Below are 23,990 nucleotides of genomic sequence, written 5' to 3' on the forward strand. Positions count from 1 at the left end.
TTGTATCAGAATGTAGCTTCTTTACATTCTAATAGAATGTAAAGAAGCTACAGTGTATCAGAATGATTCTATTGAAGTTATTCCTTTTTTAAATGTTTTAGACGAGTCACTAATCACTTTAAAATAGTGATTATAGCTGATTTAACTTACAGACATGAGATTGATCTTCTCACGTCACTCTCTTTATACAATGATATAAATTCATCCCTGTTTTATCTACAAGGCTACTTGTATTGTTTAAAATAATGTCAGCAGGGACTGTTGGCCCTTGGGCATTTTCACATTATCAAATCTGGCCCTCTTTGAAAAAAGTTTGGACACCCCTGCCTTAGGTCGTCTGGGACCGGTCTACTTTCTGTTCCCAGAGTCAGAACTAAACATGGAGAAGCAGCGTTCAGTTTTTCTGCTCCACATATCTGGAACAAAGTCCAGAAAGCTGCAGGTCTGATGAGACCCTCAGCTCCTTTAAATCAAGATTGAAGACTTTTCTGTTTGCTGCTGCCTTTAATTGAACCAGATTCAAGGATATTAATCAATTTCTGCATTTTACTACTGTATTTTATTTCTTACACTGGTTTTAGTCTTTTAATGACTGTTTTTAATGTTTCAATGAATGTTCTCAATTGTTTTTAAATCTCCTTTACTTTTGCCTTATGTTTTGATGCTTTTAATGGTTTTATGTGAAGCACTTTGAATTGCCTTGTTGTTGAAATGTGCTATACAAATAAACTTGCCTTGCCTTTGGCTTCGTTGGTGTAAATGATAAGATGTTGTTGAGCACACACCTTTAAATGTTCACAATCACGTCGAACCGGTTTGTAGAGGCGGGGCACTTGAGTATCATTTCTTTTATTGTCTTTTTGAAACGCTCCTTGACTTTCGGTTCCAGGAATCTAAAACATGACTCATCAAATGTGGTGATTATTTTTTCTCCTGAGAAAATGTTGAGTTAGAAACTGTTTTTTACTTCTTCTTACAGAACATGATGCCACACTGGGGGAAATATTCACTTCCAAGATATCACATTGTTATGGCTGCACCTTCACATCGAATGGTAATATCAATGTGTTGTGAAACCTTTGAACACATCTGTATGTTTTGTGACCTGTCTTCGTCTTCACTTTCATCTGATCAAACTGAAACATAACTTATCAACTATGGTCACTCAATTTTCTCTGATGAGTTTTGCATTACTGTTTTGTAATTACAAAAAAATAACTCATACTTATGACAAAAGATCTCGTGATTACGAGATCCAGATTTCATAATTATGATAAAAGTTAAGGTAGCCTAGTTCGGTAAAGTCGGAAAGATATTCGGATTCGGACTTCTCTCTATGATTAAAGCCAGACTGAAAGTTGAGGCTCGCTCACAGTATGTGCAGTGCAGAGTAGGGCCGTATACAGGAATGGTACCAGCTGATATTTACCTTCAGTGCTGACAGGTATCTCCTCCTTTTGGAAATATTATTCTCAAAAGCACCTTCATCTTGTCTAATGCACCGCTTTGATTTTGTACCTCGAGAAACTCATTCATAGATAAAATATTCCCGCAGTGCTTAAGGATTTAATCCGGGTCACCTGAAAGCCACTTACACTTTATAATGACTACACACTATGAAGCATTAGTTAAGTATGAGTAAAAGCTTAATTCATTATTTATAAAGCATTGTTCTTACATTAACACTCATTAGCATGTAGTAATCCATAACAACGGTTATAAATGTTTTGTTCTTGATTAATAAGCTCGTCTATGTGTTTCATTATTGTGTTTTCATACTTTATAAATGATGGATTCCCTATTTGTAAATGAAGTATTATATATTTTACAAACCAATTATTAAGGACTTGTAGATGATTAATAAAGTAAGTAAATAATTAAGAACTTATGTAGATGTACATTCATGCATTTATATATATAATGATTTAGATATGCCCTAACGTTTAGGGATTATGTTAATATATGCTTTATAAATGTGTATTAATACTACAATTGACTCGTCACTCCTGAGGGTACGCTGGCAGCCGCTCCTCTTGACACTTTGTTACCGCTTGTGTGATTTATGTGATTTTTACAGCTATTCTATTCAACCCCGTTTTTTTACGTATTTTAATTGCTCCCTGAGTTGGAATACGGTCGGGATTAATTCATTTGAGAGCCTAGCCTACCTCCCGTGTTGGAATACAACAGGAATACGGTGGACATTTGGTCAAACTGAGAGCTTACCTGCTCTACTGGAGTCCTTGTTCTGTGATGACTATTGGTTTTTAAACTGTTGGCATCTGCTGGCCGGCTTGTGGTCGATTTTGAAAAACAGACCTCACTACATCCATAGAGGTTCGCGCCGCGGTTTCAACGTGGAATCAGGAAACAAAACAAACCCAGGAGTCATCATCGGAAACATTGCGAGACTAGCCATCATGCACCGGGCTGAACTAAAACTGTCTCCTCTGCCAATGCCTGATCTTTCCTCTATGGAATGCCTGGCCTTCAAATGCAAACCTCCATACTCCATGACAGTGCTTCTCATATACCGTCCTCCGAAACCAAACCCATCTTTTCTACCTGAGATAAGTGATCTGCTTACCTCACTCTGCACTATGTTAACTAACATTGTCATTGTTGGTGATTTAAATATCCATGTCGACAACCCCTCCTGTCAAATTGCAGGAGATTTCCTGAGTATGCTTGAGTGTCTTGGCCTGCAGCAGCATGTTGAGGTTCCCACTCACACCAAGGGGCACACTCTGGATCTGGTTATCACTGACTCTGCTTCCATCAGTAACCTACAGGTTTATGATCTCGGTGTGTCCGACCACAAGGTGGTCTCAATGGCCTTGACTTTTGTGCTGCCTACTATTAGACCTAAACGTCAAATGTCTTTCCGGAACTGGAAAAGCATTGACTCAGCCACAATGACCACGGATCTCCAGCTCATCACCTGCCCAGCCTCTGCATCAATGGATGAATTAGTGGAACTCTATAATACATCCCTGACCAGTGTTTTTGATCTCCATGCCCCTGTCAAGTCACGTGAGGTAATTTTCTCATGCTCCGCTCCCTGGTTCACACATGAGCTGCGGAAAATAAAATCAGCTGGGCGTGTTCTAGAACGACGCTGCAGACACTCTGGGCTCACTGTCCATAAACAGGCTTTCCGTGAGCATCAAAGGGCCTACTCCAACTCCCTTAAAGATGCCCGCTCACAGTACTATTCCAGCTTAATCAATGAAACCCTGGCAACTCTAAACAGCTTTTTTCAACCACAAACCATATCCTGAAGCCACAACCATCCTCTTCAACTGAGGCTACAGAGGAGCAATGCAACAGCTTCATTGACTTTTTCAGATCCAAGGTCAACAACATTCGCTCTCTGATGTCCAGCTCTCCATCTATGCTTCCCTCTGACACCAACACCTTATCTGCGAGTGTGCTGTCTCCTCTACATCTTGCTGAGGTTCAGGAGAGCCATGTTGAGGAAATCCTCAGAAAAATGAAACCCTGTACCTGTACCCTGGACCCCATTCCTACTGCTCTGCTCAAATCACATATCCCCACTCTCAGTCCTTTGATCACCAAAGTTGTTAACCTTTCCCTGCAGTCTGGCTGTGTCCCACCTGCACTCAAGGTTGCTGTCATCCGTCCCCTTCTCAAGAAGCCCACCCTGGACCCGGAGGTTCTAGCCAACTACAGGCCTATCTTCAACCTCACCTTCTTGTCCAACGGTTTAGAGAAGGTAGTTGCTTAAAACTTCAGGACCACCTCAAACACAACAATTTGTTTGAAAAATTTCAGTCAGGATTTCGTTCAGCCCACAGCACTGAAACAGCTTTGCTCAGGGTGACGAATGACCTGCTGATGACAGCCGATGCGGGATCACCCTCACTCCTCATCCTCCTGGACCTGACTGCTGCATTTGACACAGTGGATCACACTATCCTCCTAGAGCGCTGCATCTTCCCAGTGAGCCATATTCAGTTCTGCCTGAAAGGTAGGACTGAAACCACTTGAGTGCAGAGTCTGATAGTCCAATGGTGGTGTGACGGTAGATGATCTATAAGTATTAAGAATTTATTAAGTCAAGCATCAAAGCATAATGCATAGGTCTATGGTTTCACACAACACAAGAATTGATTAAATATCCCTAGCATCAGACACAAAGTCAGGGCTCGGCATATCCATCTCTCCTCTCCGTGTTTGTGAGCCCTGGCCTATCATTACCCTGTTTCTTTATTCATTCTCATGAGGAGTTGACCTTGTCCTGCACAGGGACGCGTTATCTTCACACACACACACGGGCCCCTGTTGGGGCCCCTGTGTATGTGGGAGACCTCCAGTTCTCTGGACAGAGAAGATGCTGTTCCTGCAGGTTGCTACACAATATCCCACGGAGTTATCCGTTTCACAACACATCTAGTTACGAGTGCCTCACCCGGAGATTCAAACCTTTGCTCTATGACACACGCAACACTATTGCAAATGAGCACACACATAATACTTATACGTTTAATGCCTGTAAATACCGTTAGCATATTTCTACAATACCTATCCTTAGAGTGGTATGCTACTGTTGTTCAGCGGTATTTACCTATCCCTGGAGTGGTATGTTGTTCAGTGGTATACCTATCCCTGGAGTGGTATGTTGTTCAGTGGTATGTATCTATCCCTGGAGTGGTATGCTACTGTTGTTCAGGGTTAGGTACCTATCCTTGTATGCCAGTACTTTTCCAACAGCACACTGTTTCCTGAAGGCAAGTGCCGCTTGAAAGTTCATATTAGTGGTATATGCCGTTGAATCAGAGTGGTATGTCATTCATATCAGGTATGATACTGTATATATACTGTATATATATCCATCTGCCAGCCAAACATCCACCTGCAAATAGACTCCTCTCCACTTCCAGCCTCTGTCACCTGTTGTGGAATATTTCTTATGACTAGTCGGGAGAAGAAAGTGAAGGTTTTCTATCAATATAAAGTAAACAGAGTTTTGATGAACGATCAAGGTTTGTAAAGTCAATTTATTTGCTTGCAAGCAAAGAGAACAGTCTCACAGACACATTGCAGTGATCTGTAAGAGTGGTCTACCTAACAGTCACAATGCATGGACATTTATACTCAGACAGCTTCCTGTTATCTGCTTAGCTAACAAGAATACACAAAGAACACAATAAAAGGCAGGTCATCCTTCAAGCCTTAGTATACTTCATTTAAGACAGTCAGAAAGATGCTTTATCTCCTGTTTGCAAATCCCTTTGTTCACAGTTTGCCTTACAATAAACCGTTTAAATCTCACAGCAGATGCTTCCTTTGAAGCCACTGTGACATTGTTAAAATGACCATTGCAGAGACAGAATAGACATTCATTACCCTCACACATCATATATGCATGCAAAGGTTTACACCTTTACAACTTCAGATAATGCGTCATAAAGGAAGTCCAAAGTATTTCAAACAGAGGATCTCTGTTAGTCAAGGCCTCTCTGTGTGTCTGTCTTACGAAGAAGAAAGAAACAGTGCACAAGATAACAGATACGAAGAAGAAAGAAACAGTGCACAATGATAACAGATAACAAGACACCTGGATACTAAACTAATTAAAGTCATCTACTGAAACTACAGTTTGGTGTCTGCTCTTTTAGGACTTACATTCTTTAAACCTTCACATGAGACTATGACATATTTTCCCATTACACACCCTGCTGCAGATCCAAACTCAATAGCCTTCTGCTGCCTCCACCCTCTGCAGGCAGCTTTTACCACCCAACTGCTGCCCCATACTCCAACAGCAGATCCTGGAAGGTAGCTAGAGATTGATCTCCACCTACAGTCTCTGAAGTGTCGTGCTCCAGACAAGCTGCATCAACAACTTCCATTGACCAGCATTCAACCTGCTCCACCACCTGCAACCTCTGCCAGCCTCCACCTGCAGACTCTGGCAGACAGCTGCCTTTCAAACCTCCAACTACAGCTTCTGCCAGAACCTACAGCTGCCCCCTCCACCTGCAGATTCTAGCAAAGGCTGTAGCCTTAACCTGCACCTACAGACATCACCTTGCACCTCCAACTGCGCCTGAAGATTCTTGAAGACAGATGTAGCCTTAACCTCCACCTACAGACGTCACCCTGCACATCCAACTCTGCCTGAAGGATCTGCCAGACAACTGTAGCTCCACCTCCAGCCTCCTCCATCAACCTGCATGCTGCCTCCTGTTGCCATGTGAAGACATAAGAGTGGAACAGCAGGGACCAGAGATACACTGGTAAATATAACCTTTTAGATAACATGCAACAACATAGCTGTGAATTAATCACATCTCTGGACTGATAAAGTGCAGCTGTCTTTCTGTTCACATTCTGACAGGTGTCTCAGAAGTATTTCCATTCGCTGACTGACTGTGATGCTGAAATCCATCAACCAGAGAGAGCTCTTCTTCCTCCCACTAGTCTGAACTCAAGGTAATGTTGATGAGGCTGATGTATAGCAGTATGATGGATTAGTGTCTCAGTGTCTAGCAATGTATTTATATGCTTTTTGAATCTATGTTTGAAATGATCAAGCCTGCAGAAGTCATTATTGAAAGAAGGAATTTTATTTATCTGAGTAATTGGACATATTTTGAATAATATCTTAAGTGGAAATTCTTAATGAAAGGAAAGACCTCAAATGTTACAAAGTCTAGTTATGTTCTGAATCTAAATACTGATTTTTCTTTTTAGTTTTTAATGTAGATTTGGTGATGCATGGTGTTTTAATACAACACGTGTTCTTTGTGGTTTTCTCCAGACTCTGTTGGACTTCACACGTCCATATCTACCAGGAGCTGATCGGGGCCGCCAGGACAAAGCTTTCTACGACAAGAGCCGTGTTCCAGAGATGCTTATTCCTCCTCCACATTCACCACCAACTCCTGCTCCTCCTCCAAACGGAGAACGCCCCTCCCCATCTCTGTTCCCCACCACCAGTTTCTCCCCAAGCAAGTTAATGGAGATCTGAAAGCAGAGACCGTCCAACCAAGCTCCCTAAATAATTTGCTCTGTTGCTGTGTACCTGTAAGCCTTTGCACTGATTATTCATTAAATTCCATCATTGTCTGCAGTCATCAGATCAGTCTTGTTTGTGTCCACAGGAATTCACATGAAACAGATGCATTCATATTAGAGATCCTGTTGAGTTTGTGTAACTTTTGTATTATAATTTCTCCTCACACTTAACTGAAATAAAAAAGTTTTTTTTTATTTCGGTTTGCCAGCAGACACCTTTACTTACTTATAATGTTTTGATAATTCACCCTTTATGAAGGGTTAATATTAATTAATGAATTGCTTAAAAATGCTTGAGTGCCTCTCAGTTTATTAAAAATCATCATATCTGATGTTAGAAATGTTCGTAGGTCATTAACATAGGATCTTCAGTTTCTCAATTTCCAATAAGCCATCAGCAAAAGCTTGTTACTAAACTGCAATTATAAATGTAAACACATTATTAATATAATGATTATTGAAATCAGTTTTGCAATTGAGCGCATCTGTAGATTTCTCCTAAATTTCCAAAAAACTAAGCATTAGATAATTCACCATTTGCATTTTTAAACTTATTTCCTTATTTATCTCTTCATTTTTAGAGCAAGTGACCGGAGAAGTATCTCGTGCGAATCGAGCAGTGAGTGACTTGGCCACTTATTGTTCCCGGCAGGTCAATCAGGAGGATGAGGCACATTAAGTCTCATTTAAGTCTAATTAATTTTAGACTAAAAACTTGTAGTACAAAAAATAAGAGTTGATGTAGTTTCATGTTTATATATTTTATATCTTAATTAAAAGGCTGTTTCCTCAAAATTATTATTTTTTTCAGACACTGAACTTCCCATTTTCATTCCTTTCTATATTCTGAAGGTTTTTAAACAGGCGTTTGTTCATACCTCCTTTATAGCATGATCTATGGAGGGTTTTTCCCCTAAAAACAGAGAATTTCTTTTTTTATGGCTGTTGACAATATTTTCAGATGTATAGTGATACAAATATTCATCCCAAATTCCCTTTGGGAAGAAAAAAACCGTTATCTTTAACCTGGTTCAGATTTCTATTCTGGTGGGGGGGGGTCCCAGGGGTGGAATCAAACTGGGGATGCTGAGGCTTTGTGGCATGGGTTGTAATTATGATATCAAGGCGCTCCAAACAACTTAGTCTTGATAGGTTTATATCTTTCTTTTGATTTCAGGTCGTGTGAAGCATATATTACTCCGTAAAACCTTTGACTTTGAGCTCTATCCATTCAGCTGAATTATTCTAAGTGTCTGTTTAATAAAATACTCAAAGACATTTAAGAGCGTTCACATCACGTTTATTTCTCACAGGGAAATTAATCTCATTAACCACACCAAGCAACAGTATAAGAGTCACTGTTCATGAAAGGAAGATTCTGTGTGTACAGGGTTTGGTGACGTCAGGAAGTGTTCAATTGAGCTCCGCCTTACCGGATTCACACTGGAAACAGCCGCGCGTGAGAGCGGGTGACTGCGTGCGCGCTGCGTCTGGAAAAACAGAGAGGGAACTGCCGCTCTAGGCTCATCCTTATTTCCTTATTTATCTCTTCATTTTTAGAGCAAGTGACCGGAGAAGTATCTCGTGCGCATCGAGCAGTGAGTGACTTGGTACTTGTTCCCGGCAGGTCAATCAGGAGGATGAGGCACATTAAGTCTCATTTAATCTTCACCATTGGAGTCATGATGGGATTTCTCTCCTCTCGCATTGTGTTGGACTCGAACTTTGCAACAGAACAAGCCATTTACTTCACGAGGAATGCTACGCACGAAGTCAAACAGCTCGTGCACACAGGTGATGATTTTATCCATACTTTATTTAATCGTGTCTTTTTATGCACGTTTTATGGCTGATGCACCACAATGTAGTGTCAATGGGTGCATCTAGAACCTTCATTTTACTTTATTTATGAGTGATGAATTGCATCATTATTTTATTTGCATTCAAGCCATCTGTTCATGATCTTTTAATTTATCCTGAATTGTGAAGCACCAAAGTCAGTTTCAACACGAGCGCTAATAAATCATTGATTATTCTCCTGGTGTTTTATAATGATAATAATTATAATAATAATGATAATACTACGGCGACTGTAACAGGTAGCCTCCATGAGATCTAAACCACAGCCATGCGTAATTGGTCGCGCGTAATTCCAGTGGTGTTGGATGCAACACAGAACACAATCGGTGAAAATGCTGACGGATCTAATGATTGGTAGAGCTGCCACAAGTACCGAAGTGCCAACAGTTGTTAAACCCTCATCCTACCGACTGGGGTCCCGGCCGACCCAGTTAGTATACGGTTTTGTTTTATTTATCCTATCATTACAATTTTTTTTAACTTTCTCAATCAATTTGTTTGTTTCATTTATTGAGTATTTAATGAGTTCGTGCTTGCCATGGTTCCTCATTTAAACGATCACTCTCTACCAGGGGAGTGGAACTCGTCTGTCAGTCGGTTTGACGGAGACACTGACAATCATTTCCTCGTGTGCTCTGTCTATTTTTCGTTTTACTCATTATGCAAAATAACTGTACATTTCCCAAAATATTAATAATTAGTTTTCTTCAGATTACATTAATTACATAACTAATGTTTTGACAAGAAAAGTTAACATTTTGCTATGCTGTTTGTCTTTATAGTAGGTTATTCTTTTCAGTAGTCCTTGATTGTTCAATTTGTTTGGTTGGTAGGATGGAGGTTAAGGCTAGATGTGGGAGTTCTGATAAAACAGAATTTAGCAGCTTTATAGATCTGTAGTAGGCCTAATGTATTTGTTTCCTCAATAAGGCATAACTCATTATGACAGCAAGCAGTCACAAGGCAACTACAACGACTATTATGAAGCAGTTTAGTCAGAATTCATTGTTAGGAGTTACATCTAAAACATTTCATCCTAAATCAAATAAATATAAAGTTTCAGCTTTTCTTGTGCTTTAACAGTGGTATTCCTATATATCTTAATTGTAGTACACCAATGCAATATAAAACTGTCACAAGTAAAAATCATGCATTCAAGAGTCTAAAGGTACAGCACTATTATCAGTAAAATGTACTTAGAGTATCACAAATACTGAGCCCCCATGACGATTTTGTATGTAACGTTATTGAATGTGCAAGCAGTATTTGACTGTTGTAGCAGGTCAAGGCGGAGCTAATTCTAACTATTTTATCAAAATTGTGCACAGTGGTTGTCAAACTGGGGATTTTCATTATGTTCCCATACAACTAAACCAAAACAAGTTTCCTCCTGGCTGATGGTCGCAGTTTTAAACAAGTGGTTAACATTTTGAATTGAAACAAAACTAAAATGCAACAAGACTACTTGGTTAAGTTTAGTAAAACATCCCAGTTTGGCTTTAAACAAAGTATATTTAATACGTAACGTTTCCCTTAACGTAAAATAAGTCAATGTTGACTTTTGGTTTCACACAGGACACAAACGGCGGTCTCCTGAGTGAAAGTCCTGCATTTCCATTTAATCATGTCAGTCACTGTTTTGCAGAAACTATTTAGACTACGGTTACATTTATAAAAACACTTATCTTAACCTGGATTATTAAATACCGGTCTTAATACACAATCGGTGAACTGGCATGTACAGTGTTTATTATAAATGGAGCAAACAAAGTGATTGTGAATAATTGGCACCGTTTCCAGCACGCAGCATGTTGTTTATGTCTAAGGTCGGGTCCAAACCTTTGAAGCGGAATGCTTATCAACTGAAAACCTGCCATCTTAAAAAACATGGGCAGCTGGTTCTTCTTAAACAAGAACGCGCACATCTTTTTTACAGACTGCCAACCACAGAAGTGAAGGGGACATTTATTTAGACCATGCAGGTTTTTATCACCTTTTAAAAAGGCAGTGCTTTGTAGGGGGCTTAGCCAAACACATACAAGCTCTGTCTTGCTTCCTCCCTCCGTCCCAACATTGTGCCTTGACCAGTCATGTCTAGGGACAGGGATCATTAGGATTTTATCAATACTAGTAGCGATTCTGCTTATTGGTCCGGTTCCTTTTCGATACTCTTATCAATTATTTTTGATTATTTTGTGAGAAAAAAATGACAATTAATAAAAATAAAAAAAATCAACATTGCTCTGTTATTCATATTTAAACAAATAGTATTTCTTGAACGGCAACAGCAGGGATGTTTAATAATAATAGTTTACTAATGTTGTTGTCATAAACTATTATTCAAAATAACTTATAAGTTAATAGTAACTATGTATCAAACAACTCAATATACATTGACAGACTTATTAGTTGTTACCCTTTGACTCATCTGTTGACAATGTGCAGGCCTTTAACAATAAACTGTGTAACAGCCCTATGACACTTGTTCACCCTCTCCTGTGTGAAGGAGTGGGCCAGGTCATGGCTGTTTGATCACAGTAGTGGAACTGGTATACCGGCTTATCTCTACTCATTAATTCAGTTATACTCTTGACAACAGTCCAAGTGTACTGTTCTGATTAACTGTAGGTCTGAAACCTTCAGGTCTAAAATGTCCACGCAACACATTTTTGATACTTTGTTCTTCATTTCCTCCAGTTGAGAACAAGAGCTCAGCGGCTAATTCCCCTAGAACACCGCGGATCTTGTGCTGGATCATGACGGGGCCCAAGAACTTGGAATCCCGGACCAAGCACATCAGGGAAACGTGGGCCAAGCGCTGCAACAAAGTGCTGTACATGAGCTCTGTCGAGACGGACTTCCCCACTGTGAAGCTGAACGTGAGTGAGGGGAGGGAAAACCTGTACTGGAAGACCATCCGAGCCTTTCAGTACATCCACCAGCACCACCTGGATGAAGCGGACTGGTTCCTAAAAGCAGACGACGACACGTTCGTGGTCATAGAGAATCTACGCTACACCTTGTCTACATATGATACTGAAAAGCCGTTGTACCTGGGTAGAAGGTTTACCCCCTTCATCAGTCAAGGCTACATGAGTGGAGGAGCAGGTTATGTCCTCAGTAAGGAAGCACTGAGGAGATTTGTCGAAGGGTTCAATACTGGGAAATGTACCCACTTCTCCAACATAGAGGACATGGCTCTGGGTAAATGTATGGAGACGATGAAGGTGGAGCCAGCGGACTCCAGGGACATTAAGGGGAGACAAACGTTTCATCCTTTTCCTCCAGACCACTACCTCGTCAGGCAGCCACCAAGACCGAGGCCTTGGTATCTGCTTTACGAACACTATCCCCCGGTAGAGGTATGCAACACAATACACAAGTTCCTGTTGAGAATCTGGATTTATACTAAAAATGCCAATAAGACGCCAACTATTTCTGAGTGGGAATTCATTTATCATTCAAGATTCTGGACGCCACAATTTACATCCAGAGTCTATGTCAGAAGTAGTGTGGCTTTTGTGTCGAGAGGTGGAAAGTAAAGGTGTGGAGGCCAGGGTGTGCTTTTTTAAGCACAATCTTTTCATGAACAAACCAAGGTAGAAGGTAGCACAGATATTGTGGGAAGAATTTAATGTTGACATTGAACGTACAAAGACATTGCAGATGAACGGAATCTGGGCTTTTGGAGAATTGTCCAAAATTATTGCTCTTGTTTGGGGGCATGGTGATGCTTTGAGCTAAATGCTGACATCAGCATGCTAACATGCTACATTTTAGCATGCTGATGTTTAGTAGGTTTACCGTGTTGACCATCTTAATTTTGTGTGTTAGAAAGCTTTGCTAATCAACACTACAGTGGAATCCTCTTATAGTGAACAGGTCTGTCCGGATCAGATTGATTACTATAAGAGGATGATTATTAGATAAAGTAATGACAGCTTCGCCAAATCATTTGCCTTTTCCCTCACCAAGGGCTCGCTTGGGGTGAGGCTTTGCCGGTTTTTGGCTAGCTCTGGTTCACTGCAGCGTGGGTGGTGCATGCAGATGAATGACACCCCTTTCTCAGGTATCCTTGCTCACCCACTGAGTGTCATGGATGGAGGCGGGTGCCGTTCGTCTGCATGTGCCTTTTCACTTTGGGGGGCATTACATGACCAGGCATTATCAATCCCTGGAGAGGGGTGACTTAAACCTCATTCGTTTTTCATTGACAGAAAATACATTTCTTTTTCCTTCATGATTTAAATTTGGACGCAGCATGGGCCTCAGGAAAGCATTGTGAGGCATCATGGGAATTTCTGGAAATAAAAAACAAAACAACATTTTTATTAACGTTAGCCTAGTGTAGTTTTAAAATATTTTTCCATATGTTCATGTATGAAAAGACATGGATGTTTGCACCAAATGTCATGGCACTCCATCCAGTAGTTCAGGGGATCACTAAAGTCAATAAGATACATTATCTGGAACCATAAATGTCTGTTCAAAATCCTTCTGATAAATCGATAGATGTTTGATATTTCACTGGATAAATAAAAAGTGGAGGACCAACACACCAACATTGCCATCTCTAGAGCCAGTGGCCTGTCATTTACTTTTTTTTTTTAAGATTCATCTTATATTTAGGGTATTGATAGGATAGTGATAGGATTGTATCAAGTGTTCCATGCATGGAAAAAAAATGTAATTTCAGCAAAGGGTACAGAACAAGCAAATTCCGACAGGCCAAGGTGTTACCTTCTTGAATAGCGGCGTGGAAGTCAACCATGAGACACAAATTTAACTCATTCACAAGACAATGCTTGATACCTAAAGACGTCAGCGCAGGTGTCCCTCACAAAAGCACCATGAGCCTGTCTCACAGAGCAGGATTAGCCAGTTAATGTCGTTAACCAAACACTCACACAGCAGGTTTTGTTTTGATAGTTCATTGCCCTCACACATAAAACACACACTCACACACACACAAACACGCACGCACAAACACACACGCACGCACACACGCAAACACACACGCAAACACACACACACACGTGTCGGAGTCAAACCCCCATGCTGCCAATGCATCTTTGCACACGGAGCATCCAGTTGCACGCAAAGGAGAATTAAAAGAGGAAATGTCACACGTCATTTGGGTTGCAGCAGGCGGAAACCTCCAGTTCTCCTGATTGAAGCCAATGCGAAAGTGTCTTAAAACTTGCATTCTCTCTGCTGACCAAGCAGTCCTCCGGATGCAAAAAGAAGTCCGGTTGTATAGAAGTCTATGAGAAAATGACTCTACTCCTCATTTGATTTATTACCTCAGTAAACATTGTAAACATGAGTTTATGGTCTCAATCTCTAGTTTCAAGTCTTCTTCAATACAGCATGATGTTCATTTAGTAACTTATGGTCCATTTAGAGTCAAATGGTATGGTATTAGAGTATGGTTTAGGGCGGGGCTACTTTGTGATTGACAGGGCTCTACCAGAGCCGTATATTGCGTCACTAAGTCACTCCTCCGCATTCCAAATATGGCAACTTCTGTTCATTGGTTTGCGAAAAAATTAACATGGCGATGGCCGTATTTCTCCTACCAGGCTGCAATTTTGCTCGCGCGAGCAGAGCTATTCTGCGCGTAGTGATGTGAAAGCACTCATCGAAGTAATATACGCGCGCTGCTGTTTAATTTGAGTGCGCGTGGATATTATTTGCGCTCTTGGATTTTGACAGTGATTTGCCTTCATATTAGTGCTATTTTTAGAACATCACTTGCGGGCGACTCATGTGGTCCCTGTGGGCGACCAGGTGCCCGTGGGCACCGTGTTGGCTACCTCTGGGTTAGACTGACAAGCAACAAAGAACGTAGTGACATCTTAGCAACCAGGTAAAAGACTTTGCCCTCCAGGACAATGTATGACATGTTAAACCCATTGTAGCCGACTCCGTGCTACTCGCGGGTCCTCCTCAACACACAACACCGTCTTTTTAATCAGTTATGGTTCACCCAAACGTATTTTATTACAAACAATTCACACAGCTAGCTAGCAGAAGTTATTAGTAACGGTTCAAGTTGAAAGATATGTAAGAAGTTATGACATTGACATGACATTTTTAGCGTTTTGCTTGGTGTAGATTCTTTTTTTTTTTTTTACCCAGCTTTGTTTTTTTAACACTCAATGGCTGAAGGAGGAGAACCGGATTTCTCAAGGACATTTCCAGAAAAACTGGATCGTAAGAAAGGGTCGGCCAACCCCACAGCTAGCAGCCCTGACCCAGCCAGGAAAAGGATTTGTATGAACAGTATTTCTGGCTGACAGCGTCAGAGAAGCGTTGCACATTTTATGGCTAAGAATGCGTTTTATTTGCAACTGAGCATCTTGGAGTTTGGAGCTAACCAAGGCAGCAACACGACACCATAGCACAACAGGACACTCACAAGCTACGGTGCTTTTGAATACATGTAGTGTATTTGTGAAAAATTATTAAATTATAAAATAGCTATAATTTTGTGATTCTGTTTAGGCCAGCAGAGAAGGCTTTGCTGGCCCTGACGGCCCACCACTGCTATTTACGCATTGTCAGCCACATGTTTTATATATTGCTACATTTATCTTGTTTTAATGGGCTGTTTTAACTTTTTGATGCTGCAGTTACCAAATTTCCAAGTGGAGGTCATTGTCTTAAAGGTCTGCTGCCCTGGGTTTTTGGATGTTGCATGTGATTGGCTGTTAGAATCCTGCCTCTTTCATGTGCACAAGCTCACCTGGACTGGAACAGCCAGAGTTAATGGTTGGTTGTCAGACTGTAGTTGACTGCCAGAGCTTGGTGTGGTCAGATGTCTTAGAGCAGGGGTGTCAAACTCATTTTTACTCCGGGCCACATCAGCATCATGGTTTCCCTCAAAGGGCCGGTTGTAACTCTAAGACTGTATAAATGTAACTACTCCTAACATATTGTTAAATAACTCTCTGCATTTGATTATTGTTTATTCAAGTGTAAAAATATTGTACATGCAGTTATATAAATGTAAAAATATATTTAAGCACATTTCTGTTATTATAAATAAATAATAAATAATTTTAATTTAGGGTTAAGAAACCCACATTACTCTATCAAAGATCAAACTTTTAAAGAAAATAACAAAGACAAATATCATCAAACACCAGTTATTACATTGACTTTGTTCAAAGCTATTTTTGTCACCTCTCTGCATCACTAATGTCCCCGCCGTCGTCCCGCGCATGGCAGCTACATACAAGAGCTCCTCACTGAGATCAGGTCTTATAAACATGGATAGATGCTCTGTGTCCGTGTTGTCTGTGCTTTCATCAACAGCTAATGAAGAAGACGAGTACCTGCTCATCTCTTAGCTAGCTGTGTTGTTAGATTGCTGCCAGTTCCTGAACTCGGTCTGCGATGGTGTTTCTTCACAAACTGACATTTGTAAAAGTCTGTATCTGGTCGGAGCTCACCTGCTCACATACCTTTAGCATGCACTGGGCTGTAGCTTTTGTAAATATATTCTGCTGTGATTGCACTCTGCATTTTAATTCTTGGACAATTTTATGTTTTTCTTGGAGGCTAAATTTAGCTCCGTGTTTAGTGTCAAAATGCCGACGTGAATTGTATCCTTCATCACCGACACGCCTCATAACACAGAAGACAGACCCGTTTTTCTCCTTCAAGCACAGACATGTATTCGCTTTCCCATCTTTCATTACATTTTCTCCCGTCTGCATCAGTTTTTCTCTTCGTGGACATTTTGGGATTATTTGTCGATCTTTTTCAACTCAATCACTTTTTGGGAAACCTCTTTACGGGCTGTTCCCTCTCATGTCCACCTGTTGTGATAGTTTTAATGTCGGTACACAGACAACATGCTATCTCATAATTTCAACTTTCTATCTCATAATTTCGACCATGGGGATACTTTTATTTTCAAGTCTAACTATTTTTTTTCCAAAATAAAAAATAAAATAATTTTTTTTTTTTTGCTGGCGGATTCGCGGGCCACATAAAATGACGTGGCGGGCCTTGAGTTTGACACGTGTAGAGCTTGAGGAAGTTGAAGGGTTTGAGAAATGAGGTCCAAAAACTGAGATTTCTAGCCTTACTGAGCCAAAGTTTGAACACAGTATGATAATCTGGTTGAATGTTGCAATGATCTGATAATGAATGTTTACAGTGTTTAATTAAAGTGCAAATTCCCACTACTGTTCTCTCTCACCCTCTATATTTACTGCCTGTACCATTCTCTGTGACTCCTGACTTCTCTCCTGACAAAATGCTTTGAAAATCATTTACTAAAATGATATACACCTTCTTTACTCCATCTTTCTGATTGAGTTTGCATAATTTTGGAGTTGATCGATAGAAATATGTCTTAAACCACATAAATGTAAGCAAAATGTGTTTTACAACAATATATGAATATAATGCTATCATTACACTTTAGTTATGCTAGGTGTTTATGTTGTTATATTGAGCCTGTAGGTTCCACTGTATAAACCAAATATATTTCTGTAGTAATGACATAGTTTGAATTGGATCAGGTGAGTTTTTAACATAATGCTTATCCTATTCTGGCATCAGTACAGTACCTACTCTTCTTCTCTCATCTCAATCACCTTCTCTCTTTCTTTCTCCTCACCTTGTCCCGTATATCTCTTCTCCTCCCAAAGCTGAGCTTTGAGTTACACAGGAGTGATTGGTCACATGATGTCTGGGGACGAATGGCATTCCATTAATGAAATCGGTTCCTCTGAATCGGGCTTCGCATGGATTCAGCTGCCTGCCTGGTTTCCTCAAGTTGTTAATATAATCACATGACCACCATGTTGAGTCAAGATTTTGTAGTAACGACAAGATCATTGTTGTACAAAGTCGAGTTATTTGTAGTCAGAAAATACAGGAGTACGGACCGTTGTGACCTCAATTGTTGGTAGGGCTATGTTTCGTGAGCAGGGGCGTACATTTAGAGAGTGCAGGCAGTTTGCTTGCATTAGGGCAGTTTCTTGTGGCGATTCAGATTGCCACCAAGGAAATATGCCTGTGTTCAAAAAACAAAAAATTAAAATGATAGTGCTGTCATTTGCTATATTCTCTCAAAAAAGCAAATCCATCACCATCAAGTTAAATTTATTTTTTTTTTTAAATTGTAAAATAGTCAGTAGGGTTAACAAAAGGATATGCTTATTCCACATAAACTATAAAGAATAAAACTATTTAAAAAATAAATAATTTCTTATTTCCTTTGGTATTCTCATCACGTACAGATTTGCAGTGATAATTGCTGGGTAATGTATTTTGAAGTTGTTGAATGTCAACTTCCTGTTTGATCATGTGACGAGACAATACTATAGGGTGCAATGGGAGTTTTTTGTTTTTTTTCTTTAAGCAACGTCTTTTCTTCTGGCCACTCCTCCATAAAGCCCAGCTCTGTGCAGTGTACGGCTTGAAATGGTCCTATAGACAGATATTCCAATGTCCTCTGTGGAGCGCTCCAGCTCCTTCAGGCTTACCTTTGGTCTCTTTGTTGCCTCTGAGATTAACGCCCTCCTTGCCTGCCGTGAGTTTTTGGTCCTCTCTTGGCAGGTTTGGTGTGGTGCCCTTTTCTTTCCATTTTAGTAATAGATTTAATGGTGCTCCGCTAGATCATGTGACGAAGCCCCCCTAAAATGTTCTTCAGCCCCCCCAAATAATTTGGCATTATTGGATTTAAAAAAAATAGATACATTTTTAATTTTTTTTGGTGATGTCATTAAATTAAACTATTGTTTCTCACATGGACAAGTTATTTATAACTCTAACATGCTACACATGTGCGTGCATTCTGGTTTGTATGTTTTCTCCCCCTTCAAATTACAATCCAACAGCCTATCATCATACTTAACGATATAAAGTTGACACTGTCAGGTCCATTCTCCATCCATTGTGTGCGGTCCCTTTAAGAATTAGGATTTGGGAGTGATGCGGATATGAAAGCTAGTTTATCCGTCTTTCCTTTACAAGTAGGAAAATTATTTCTCTCTTTATTTGAGAAAAGTTCATATTTGTGTTGTCAAATTTCACTATGACCCTGAAATTCTGTCTCTTATGTTATCATATACTGAATGCAAGCAAAACTACAGAGCAACATCACACTCTTTCTGATTGAACCAATCTATGAACTGTCTGAAACAATGGATATCCACGGCCCCAAATGGGCCCCAAAAAAAATTGCCATGCGTGCAAAACATGCCTCTCCCCTTGGGGCTAAGCCCCCCCCTTTCTTTCAATCCTAGAAACGCCCCTGGCTTGCACACTTGATGGACTTCATTGGACTATAATTATCTAATTATCTTGACTTCTCACAGTATTTGGTAGCACCAGATGTTATTGAGAGGCCTCATAGCATACTCCCCTTTTCTATTTTTGGAAACATGTTTTTTTTAATCATTTCACTTCACCAATTTTGACCATTTTGTGCATGTCCATTACATGAAATCCAAATAAAAATCAAATTTACTTCAAGGTTGTAATGTAACAAATAGGAAAAACAGCCATGGGGGTGAATACTTTTGCAAGGCACTGTACCTCTACGTCACTGTCCATGAGACAGGTTCACCAAACAGGTAGCACTAAGGGAATACTGGACCTAAAGTAGGAGTGACTGCTGTTATTACTACATTGTAAATATACTAGAGTGTAGTGGATGGAAGTTTAAGGTATTCAACATTCACACCTGCGGAGACGTCTTTGGCTTCCTGCTGTTTAAGCACACAGTCTGAATCGTAACTGTGCTAAACTCTATTGTGGTTCTCTCTCTTTTTCTCTCCAGGGTCCAGGCTGCTGCTCAGATTTTGTCGTGTCCTTTCACTACATTCACGCTGTCGAGATGTATGTTTTGGAGTACCTGACGCACCATCTGCGGCCGTATGGATACAAATACAGATTTAATCCGGATGAAAAAACTGAATTCAAGACCACAACTAACTCCACATGAAATGTTAATGTGCACAACAACCTCTGCACTAATTATAGAAGGACTTGAGGGTCTCAGCAGGTTTCAGAGACAAACTTAATTTACTCACCATTATATATTAAGATCTCCCTAACCATAACTTTTTAATTCAAGACTTTTCAGGTTTATAGTTGATTCCCTCCACCTGCACCTCCAAGTATTCCTGATGATGGTCTGAATCTGTGAAAACAGTGTTGATGTTAGGGGGTGTGAGTGGGTCTGTTTTACTTAGCTGTTACTTTGTATTTAATAAGAAATGTAAGGAATAATCTAATTTTAACATGATGCGGGCCTTCAATCTGTCTTCCTTGTATTTGTCTTTTATGACCGTGCTACAAACTTGTACCGTTTTTCTAGAAGCTTGCCTTTCTCTGGGAAAACATCTGTGTATATTATGTACTGAAGTTGCTAAAAAGAAGCTTGTTGTGAAGTTTGGCAGCAACAAGGGTAAACCACATTAACTTTGTGACAGATGGGGTGTGGGGTATATCTAGCCATGCAGTGAAAATACCTACTGATCTAAATAGCTGACATTAAAAAATAACATCAAAAAAAAAAACAAGTTGTATTGATAAAGAAAAGATGGGATAAATGCCAATGGAAATTGATCATTAAAATGGTGCTATGGTATGCTACTGCATACAAAGCAGTAGTTTTGTGTATACTGGCCACCAAAATAATTTGCTGTCAAATGCACATATATCAGTAGTAAACAGTTATGATCTCATCTCACTGGTACCATCTGGCAGGGCTGAAAACCTGACAATCTTGACAAAACTACAAAGCATTATTATTAAATACAATATTGGTGCATACTGGCTTGTACAATAAATATGAAGCAACCAGCTGAGAGACTTCACTTGGACTCTAGCTTTTAGTCAATGGACCAAAGATTTGAGACCTGATTTGGAATCTTGCTCAACAAAGACTTGAGTCATGACTTGGACTTCCAAAAAATGACTTGTGAGCATCTCTGTTGTGTACTCAATGTCAAATGCCATATGTGTGTTGCTCTGTGTGCACTTTTGAAAGGGTTATAAAAATGGACAATCTTTAAGAAATTATATTTTATTTATTGAAAAAAAGGTTTATTTTGTTGAACTACCGTGTTCTAACTTTACTATTCCTTCTGGCATTTTAACAGTGTTAAACAATAAAACAGTATATTTTACAGTCAAATGTATCTGTCCATAAAATATTCATCCTAATAGAGGTTAAAAGAGTTTTCTTAAGATGAACTAAAACAACTACAGCTTGAGAAAGCAATATTGAAGTAGCTACAACATGTGAGTATACCTTAATTGTTAAAGGGATAGTTTGGGTGTTTTTAAGTGGGGTTGTATGAGGTACTTATCCATAGTCAGAGTGTCGCCATGCCCCCAGAATGGAGAATTGGACAGGAATACTGGCAGAGGAGCAAAGCAATATACTGGTGTGGAATGTATTTTGTATACCTAAAAGAAAGGATCACCAAAATCAATGTCAGTTTAAGTATGCGCTATATTTTAAATACCAGATGGGGAACTGAACTCAAAGTGAAACTTGGCTTTGAAAAGAGCATAGATAACTTTCTCTTTCAGTTCAGTTGCCCATCCGAAAGGAAAAAAAAACAGTGAAAATATTTTTAATAGAGCATATGTATACATGAACTGATATTAAGGTTTTTATTCGGTGAGCATTTTGCTGGCCTCGTCCACACCAGTATATTGCTTTGCATCCCATCCTTTCCGTTTCTCCAAAATGGGGGCGTGCCGATGTCCCTCTACTGTAGGCAATACATTGATTATGGATAAGTACCTCATACGAGCCCACTTAAAAACACCCAATCCATCCCTTTAAGAATACACAGTGTGCTTAGGTATCAACATGCCCTTAAAGGCACTGCTGTTTTGTAGACAACTCTTAAAGAAACACCTGAAAACAGTGACCCACAAAAACAATAGCAAGACGAATCCCAGAATTAAATACCCTAAAAGGAAATAGAAAGTGTTTTATACCCGTCAGGTCCATAAACTACATCTGTAACAACAATATACATGGTAACTATATTCACATTGCAGGTGAAAGTTCCTCAATTCTGATGTTCTGCCCTGTGCTCTTTTCATCGTCATATTGTCATGACATAAATCCTACTGGCACATATAATTTAACTAACCAGATTTAGACACAACTGTCAATAACTGAGAAATAATTTGCCATAGTTACCGACAGAAACAGCTTTAGTCTGTTTGTCCACAGCTGTGAGTCCTGCCAAGCTGCATGGAGTAGATGGAATGTGCTGATTGGGATGCAGAGTTTGAATAAACGGTTTTGCATTCATTGTACACTCACTGAGATGTGAAACCCTGTTGTCAGTTGAGGCTCTGCTATTCTTTAGCTGAACTCTCCCTCTCTCCCCCCCCACCCCCCACCTGTTTCCTTGTTTAACTTGAAATCCTGGTCACACCGGTAAGGATAAGCACAACAACACTTTGAAAGAGCTGCACTTTCAGAGATGCTGTTTAACCCTCTGATGCACAACATATTCTAAAAATGTTAATGCACAGAAAATGTTCATTGCCCCCATTATATGATACATAGCTGAATGGTTCGTTTTATTATCTTTTTCACAATATTATGTCATTATCTAGGATTTTTTTTAACTAACTAGCTCCCGTAGCGGTGCCTACGGTGTGATAGAATTTGAATTGTAAGTCGCTTTGGATAAAATCGTCTGCTAAATGACTGTAATGTAATGTAATGTGTGTGATTACAGTATTTTGTGTAACTCGCCTTGTGTTTTATTTCATATTATATCAAGTTTTAATCATGGTACTGAAGGACTTGAGGGTAGTGGATTGCGATTAAGAACTTTCAAGTGAACATGTTCAGAGCTGAAAAACTGAACCGGTTGACACAGGATCGCTGTCTGAGTGTATAGACAACAACCGAAAGAAAGGCACAATAAAATGATTTGCATCAGGGATGGCGTGTTGAACCCAGTCTTGTTGATTCCCCTGTCAGCGCATATTGGTTTGTAGTTTTATATTTGGGTATAAATCCCAGAGCAGATATATGTAGTTTTCCAAAATGACCAGACGGCTAGTACATGTGCAGCAGTTAAAAATTGAGCAGGAGCACCTGCAGTGTGAACGTAGCCTGAGAGACAGTAAGGAGGTCCAAGCCTGATCTCCATGACGTCCTTGACCTGCAGCAGTCCACAAAGCACCAGTCTGTTCCGTCCCTCGGCGACGGTGATGGAGCATGTTCGCTTTGCATGCACCCTTTTCTCCGAGCACAGCTTGTTACGTGTAGACACAGGAACTCCTGCAGCTGGCTTCAGTCTCAAAGTTGTTCGCGTTGCCCTGACAACTTCCGAACCAGAACTGAGCGCAGGCGTTGGCCTCGGGGTCGTAGTACCACTTGACCACGTACTGTCGACAGGGACCTGGGTCCAGAGGCTGACTGCACCCCTCAACTGAAAAGATAAGAAGGGTGCAATAACTCACTGCATGTTACAGTTTCAACATACATGTAGCAGGTCATCAGAATAAACTGCTACATGACACATCCCGACTGAGGCCCTGTTTAGACCTGGCATTCATTGGCGTCTTGGGTGATCCGACCACAAGTGGACCTGGCAATAGAATGCATCTCCAGTGACCACTTGTGTTCGGATCTCACTTCCCCGCTCTGCAAAGACCAAATCGTTGTTTGCAACGGCCGAAGGCAGCAATGCAAATCAAAGTGCCCAACTGTGTTCGGGAAGTCTGTCGTGCTAAACGCACACTTCCAATTTTGCCAATTTATTAGTTTGCCTTGAGGGGACAGACCAGCGTTGTAGTCGTCGAGATCGGTCTTTTTGAAGGTCTCGGCCTCGTATCGGAATCGACCGCATTTTTACTCTGCAGTTCAGTCTTGAGGAAGACCGGCCAAGACCGAAGTGCCTGTGCATTGTCTGATTTATATGTTAACATTAATACTGTGGTTTCTCATAGAATACAAAGGCACACCTGTACTTTCCTGAACTCTCCACTTGTAATTTAATCACACAAGCAAATGTTCATGTCAGGTCTGATTAGGGCCTGAGATAAAATTCAAACAATCTGGTTTTAACCTG

General features: G+C 40.2%; 3 protein-coding genes across 4 annotated transcripts in view; 2 read left to right on the top strand and 1 right to left on the bottom strand.

Moving 5' to 3' along the window:
• Nucleotides 1–1,821: 1,821 nt before the first annotated feature.
• Nucleotides 1,822–5,784, top strand: LOC116396593 (uncharacterized). Its single transcript, XM_031871280.1, has 2 exons — nt 1,822–3,991; nt 5,750–5,784. The coding sequence occupies exon 1, from the start codon at nt 1,974–1,976 to the stop codon at nt 3,279–3,281; it is 1,308 nt and encodes a 435-aa protein (XP_031727140.1). The 5' UTR covers nt 1,822–1,973; the 3' UTR covers nt 3,282–3,991; nt 5,750–5,784.
• Nucleotides 5,785–8,542: 2,758 nt separating this feature from the next.
• c1galt1a (core 1 synthase, glycoprotein-N-acetylgalactosamine 3-beta-galactosyltransferase 1a) lies at nt 8,543–23,160 on the top strand. 2 transcript variants are annotated; one of them, XM_031871285.1, is made up of 3 exons: nt 8,543–8,838; nt 11,602–12,266; nt 19,709–23,160. In XM_031871285.1, exons 1-3 carry the CDS (start codon nt 8,685–8,687, stop codon nt 19,871–19,873), a joined length of 984 nt encoding a protein of 327 aa, XP_031727145.1. In that variant the 5' UTR covers nt 8,543–8,684; the 3' UTR covers nt 19,874–23,160. The 2 variants fall into 2 exon arrangements, with proteins under 2 accessions (XP_031727145.1, XP_031727142.1); XM_031871282.1 differs by lacking the exon at nt 19,709–23,160 and having other exon boundaries at nt 11,602–14,144.
• A 15-nt stretch (nt 23,161–23,175) lies between these two features.
• col28a1a (collagen, type XXVIII, alpha 1a) overlaps nt 23,176–23,990 on the bottom strand; it is a 32,047-nt gene continuing 31,232 nt past the window's right edge. The window contains exon 34 of the mRNA XM_031871274.1: nt 23,176–23,348. Within this exon, the coding sequence (XP_031727134.1) occupies nt 23,176–23,348 (173 nt within the window). The remainder of the gene's footprint in view (nt 23,349–23,990) is intronic.

The sequence above is a fragment of the Anarrhichthys ocellatus genome, unplaced genomic scaffold, assembly GCF_004355925.1.
Source record: "Anarrhichthys ocellatus isolate YVR2014 unplaced genomic scaffold, GSC_Weel_1.0 scaffold57, whole genome shotgun sequence".
NCBI lineage: Eukaryota > Metazoa > Chordata > Actinopteri > Perciformes > Anarhichadidae > Anarrhichthys > Anarrhichthys ocellatus.